General features: G+C 37.3%; 1 protein-coding gene across 1 annotated transcript; it reads right to left on the bottom strand.

The window, feature by feature from the left end:
- Window positions 1–455: 455 nt before the first annotated feature.
- Window positions 456–5,958, bottom strand: LOC139121510 (telomere repeats-binding bouquet formation protein 2-like). The gene is made up of 6 exons (XM_070686421.1): window positions 5,745–5,958; window positions 5,515–5,596; window positions 4,843–4,982; window positions 3,353–3,518; window positions 2,466–2,536; window positions 456–1,424 (listed from the first exon to the last, which is right to left on the bottom strand). Exons 1-6 carry the CDS (start codon window positions 5,815–5,817, stop codon window positions 1,330–1,332), a joined length of 627 nt encoding a protein of 208 aa, XP_070542522.1. The 5' UTR covers window positions 5,818–5,958; the 3' UTR covers window positions 456–1,329.
- Between the last annotated feature and the right edge of the window lie 152 nt (window positions 5,959–6,110).

The following is a 6,110-nucleotide window of genomic DNA, read 5'->3' as shown; positions in this document are numbered from 1 at the left end:
TTTTGTTCTTCACTGTAACTGGGGGTGCATTACAGGTGTCCAAAACTGTATAAAAATACTTCACATAATACATCATGTTGACAAACGTTTTTGCTTGCACTCAGTATACCGTGGTGTCAAGTTACAAAGAACAAAAATAGTTTTATCAAGAGTTCCTCATTAAAGTATTCACTGGTGAGTTCAGAGTTGAATCTTCAGAAATCATGACCCTGAGACTCTATGGGACAGATTGTGATCAAATCCTTCTCCTGGTTAAATTGTAGAGACACAGAAGTGAAATAATGGATATTTTTGTTTCAAGATTACACTGCAAAACTACTTTCAAAATCATCAGAGGGGGCTCTTGAAATACTGTTGTTTTGATGGTTTATAATGATGGATTTAAATGGTATCCTTGTAAGGCTCGGTCTAGTCTGAGTCAGAACTAGGAACATTTAACAAACACCAGAGAAAACGTGATATATTAAACTTTATTCATCAACAAACAATTACAAAAGGCGCAAAACTAACATAATTATCCACATTACAGTGAATGGATGATGTCTATCTGAAAGAAAAACTTCAACATAACTCCTTAAATATTTCATTCAAGTTGATCTTGTTTTCCTCCAGTAGTGTTTCTGAATTTAGAGTGCAAAACTTAATCGACTGAAATATATTCTTTGAAGCTGTGTAAATACCCAAAACATTTCTACCAACAAAACTTGGATACTATCCGGTGTTTCCTCTACCCTTGTGTGCAAGTGGTGGAAAATGATAGGACATGAGCATAAAGCTAGCGACTGTAATCACAGACAGTCATGTACCGGTATGATACTGTTTGCCTCACCATTGAGGGCGCTCAACTCACAGCACAGTAGCTATGATTACACTGATGCTATCGGAATGTTCTCTGAATGCATTTAATGGACTAAGGTCACTCTTTAGCCAATATTATGTCATCTTGAACTGTAGGAGAAGTCTCTACATTGTTCAGCACCTTTAAACATGGTGAAAGAGTAGTTGGCAGTACAAACTTTTCATTTATTTCAGTTGTTTCTTGACCACAAAACAATGCAAATTCTCACTTTGTTCACTCAAACACTGGGCATCTTTAGAGCCCATAGATTGCCCATATATAGATTCCCTCTGACTCCCTTATACTCTTAGCTGTTGTGGTTGTTGTGCTTTTGAATCATTAAAATTTTAGCTAAAATTCATCATCAGGACAAAAGCTTATTTTTTGTGAAATTTACACAACATTAACAACTTTGAGGGTATTGTAAGTTCAAACCATCATGAACTTGACAGACAAAAAATTCTTACAGGAAATCTTACAAAGTTCTGGTACTATTTTTTATATCTGACTGTACATCCATTCTTGCCGGGCAAAAAGTCTCTCAATGGACCCTGGACTGCAGGAAGATCATCGACATGCGGAATATCTGAAATCAGGCACAGATCATACGGAATGTTGTCAAAGTGGTCGAAAAAAGACTTGCTTGTTTGATGGTAAGTTGTCTGGACATGTGATTTATGAGTGAACCTATAGAGAGCTGCGCTACACTTAGTGTCATAAGCTCATTTCTCCCCCTCGCTACATATGGATACATTTACAAAATTCAGAGTGAAGCATTGACACTTGGTAGGGCAAGTATTGGATCTCACTTTCATAACTTGATTTTAAAAGCTCCCCCATGTACATAGCGCATGGCTTGTGCACTGAACAGTAACACATGCATTGGGCATACACTTGCCACAGTGTGAGGCTAAACCAGCCACACAAACCAAGAGTCATCGAAGAAAGTGGAGCAGCTACACAAAACCGTTCGGTTTACCAAAGTGGTGACATGAAAAGGTTAAACTAAATGTTAACTTTTTCTGGCACATAAGTTTCCAAAGAGTTTGTTAGTTTCCTAACATTTATTACGCTAGAAAATGTGCTCAATGTTCATTTGGCTGGACTTTGATTCTGGAACTTTATATGAATTTCTCAAGACATTATTTGAGAAGTTAAAGCCATTAGCATGTCAAACACTTGTACTGTCCCTTGTCACGTGAAAAACTTAAATTTCTGTGGTACCTTCTCAGAGAACATACAATTTCAAATTTTATGTTTCCTTAGTCAGACGATTTAACAACTAAAGTTACAGTAATAGGACAATTAAACTGAAATGCATGTTACCATCACCCCCAAAGAATTTTCAGAATTGAAAGACACTTGTCTGCAGCATTTCTGAACATAATTGTCAGCTTTACCTTATTCATTTGACAATATTTTCATACCACAGCAAGCATAAATGTGTATCTAATCAGCATTTATGTGTTCCATACAATTTTCAAAAAGACCGCAGGATGACAATTTTCGTCCTATAAAACGACAAACACCGGTACTTCGCAGAAACACTGTTGTGGAGTTTTTTCTTGATAAAGCAACACTAACAATAGGTATTAGAAAGTTTCTGTACAACTGTCAATGCACTAACCTTTCTGTGCAATTGGATAACAGAGATGAGTTCCAATGAAGTCTGAACTCCTTGTTGTACTTGCTGATGTACTGTTTGAAAGAAAGAGTAGTATTTATGATTTTTACACATAAAAGAGCACCAATTCTGTTCTTGTGCTGGTGACACACACAACATGATACGGTTGTGCATTGGAAAGATCTGCAAGACAGCATTTTCATCTTTCCAAATCATCCGATTCTCCATGTCATATATAAATTTATTCAATAATGCCTATATTAAAGGTATACAATCACCTGAAATCTAAATATGCCCATATATGGTCAAAGGGGCGTTCCTTGGTATTCAAAATGCCCATGTAAGGGCGCTGTTTTTAAAAAGTGGCCACCCGCTTAAAATCTGTGATTGGTTAGATTTTCTCTTTCCATGGTAACTGTGGCAAAATTGGAACAGGTGACAGTATACCTTTAATAGGCATTATATTTGGATAATCAAATCAAAGATGAGTCATTTTAAATTGTAAATATTAATTACCCTGATCTACTAGTATTCAAAATAATTCTGATCATTGTTGGACACAAATGTAAGGATCCGTTTATGATTTTAAGTCCCACATTAGGCATTAAATAGAGTGAATGAAATTATTCATATTATCTTTTAATACATTCTCTACTATTTTGTTTGAAATCTGGGTCCAATATTCTATGTAATATTGTTGACTGGATCATGAGAGGAAACACTGACAACAACTTCAGATTTTTTGGTATCACTCTGCCATATTTACAAGATAAGATTTCTATGTTAGGGATGCCATGTATGTAGTCCTTGTTTACAATACAATGCATTTACTCTGAGTTATCTAATTGTGAGGGACAAAAAGATGAGGGTCATGATATAGTGTTAGTTACCTTTGTGATGTAGATGACGCCTGTACATCTTGATGTGTTCTGGCTGACCGCTGATTACTATCACCTTGCGCAGTTTGTGAAGTTCCACCACCACTTGGTTGAGTTGGTGCATTTCGTGTTGTAGGTGTCTTTTCTTCCCATTTCATTGTAATCTGTTGTCTGATAACTGGCAGTTTATAAAACAATGTACAAAATGGCAAGGGAAAGTTATCGACTCTATATCTCCATTGGAGATGAACATCTTACTGGTTGCTAAAGTCAATTTTACAAAGATTGAAAGTAAGGACGGCTGAAGACTAGAGGACACACCTTTGGTTGCGAACTAAAATGGATTTTCTTAGGGGGCTCTAAATAATAAGTGAATGTGATGGTATGAGTGGACTCCTTGGGTTACTAACACGCCAAACAAAATTTCTTTGTGTCAACTTATCTTCAGTCTGGCTAGCTGTGGAAACGCAGCTATCTGTTGGCAGGGTAGCATGCATCGCTATGCGGGTCATCAAAAGGTCAACCCCGCCACAGATAGCTGCGGGCCAACTAGCGGCGAAAATGGTCCATTACGACGACACCACTTGTGTCGGAACTTTGAATGGCAAAATAAACCAAAATGAGTGTAATTCAATAAAATGACCTGTACTTGCCTGAACTCTGATTATTGCTCATTCCCTAACTCCTTTTGTGAACAAAATTTCTGGTTCGTTTACGTAATTCAGCTGATTTTCCAAGGAGTACTCAAGATTTTCACTCCAGCAGCATACTTTGACTTCTATTGATATGCTAATATGGACGTCGCGCGTTCGAACGTGAATAGTGTGATGGCCGGTCAGAGTAAAAATCTTGAGTACTCCTTGGAAAATCAGCTGAATTACGTAAACGAACCAGACATTTTGTTCACAAAAGGAGTTAGGGAATGAGCAATAATCAGAGTTCAGGCAGGTATAGGTCATTTTATTGAGTTACACTCACTTTGGTTTATTTTGCCGTTCAAAGTTCCGACACAAGTTGTGTTGTCGTAATGGACCAATTTTCGCCGCTGGTTGGCCCACGTCTATCAGTGGCAGGGTTGACCTTTCAATGACCCGCACGGAGATGCACGCTACCACGCCAACAGACAGCTGCGTTTCCAGAGCTACAGTCTGGCCAGTAAGTGTTGTTTTTTACTAATTTTGGAGAGATGTCTACACAAAATGTTACTCAACAAAGCTCATTTTAGGTATACTCAATATATTCTCAAAGAGTGTGGAGAAATAAATTGTGCTGTTTTTCTTGAAAATAATTTCATACATGTACATGTACTCTGAAATCGCAAAACTCAATATATAGAGTAAGTTACATAAATGATTTGCCACGACAAAGAAAGCTAACTGTCAGGGGACAGGTAACGTCAAAAGATGGAAACTACCAATCAAGAAGTAACCCATCATAATCTACAATGATATTGGATAAACTGCTGCAGTAATGAAAACACTGCTTTGTCAGTTTGTACTTACTGTCCTGTAGGCCAGGTGGAGGTAGGAAATATTCCCCAAGTGCTACCTTCTTCATCGACTCCACTTTCAGGCATGCATCTACGTAACTGGCATGGAAAACTGTGACAGCATCGTCATTATATGCTGGAGATAAATATATCCTAAAAAATCAAAAAGGTCATTATCAGCTCTGTCACTACTGCACATTATTCTCATTGCTTTCAATGGCAGAGTTGAGAACATGAACAGGGAACAAGGGGTAAAGGAGAACCACACAGTAGGTATTGCTTCAAAAATCTGGAATGAAATCTTTATCTTATATGCTCATACTTCGCTTTCAATATTCTTTTCTTTGCATGTTTTACAATTAAGTTAGAACCAAACTGATCAACAGTAGAATCAAATTAATCTTTCATTTATTGCCACCCATCTATCCATATGTTACAACATGCACCATCAAAAACCATAGACTGCAGCTGAAGATTGCAGCTGAAGATTGTCTATATAAATGAGACATTGTGTCATCATGACAATTTGATACACTGATACAGTAGACTTTTTGAACAAATACATCTGAATCTTATTTTCATACTTGTAAAAATATCAGTCAGCATGCTCAAGCAATGAGACATTCAAATCTTCATGTTGAACGATACATGTTTTGGTGATCCAAGAAACGTGATTATATTTCACCTTTTTGTGTCTTCTGCCTTGGCATCCTCACTGAACAGAAAGTCAGCAGTGCCTTTGTCTGCAAGTTTTCCTCCTTGCCTGACTGTTGGTAAAAAGGAAATATGGGTAGTGTATTATCAGGGATGAAAGTGTTGATCATTGTGGCAGAAAATGCAAGATCGCTTGGTATCAATTTAGAAGCGACATTTCGGGTTTACACAATTTCGACGACTGATATCCGACGAACTTACCCCAAAGATCACTCTTCTTTTTTTCTACGCTGTCTGAAAACCAAGCACTTTTGTTTTCGAACAAATTTAACATTCTCGCCGAAACTTGGACAAGATTCGATCGCGATCGTCTATAAAATATGACAGCTAAGCTATCATCAAATTGTCAACGAAGAGGAAGAATTCACTATTTTACCACTACTTGTAATACCCGCCATTTATTTACTCCCTAGGTTGCCGGAAAATAAATTGTCCTAGCGCTGTGGGTTCGGGAACAGCGTACGAAGTCGTCTTTGTGATGTGCTTTCTAATTTATCAATATACATCATCATTTTTATCCATGACATTTAAAATTTCCCCTTTAATTCGAATAGTAACTTCCATGGT

The sequence above is a fragment of the Ptychodera flava genome, chromosome 21 (genome assembly GCF_041260155.1).
Source record: "Ptychodera flava strain L36383 chromosome 21, AS_Pfla_20210202, whole genome shotgun sequence".
NCBI lineage: Eukaryota > Metazoa > Hemichordata > Enteropneusta > Ptychoderidae > Ptychodera > Ptychodera flava.
This window is presented reverse-complemented; position numbering and strand designations above follow the sequence as displayed.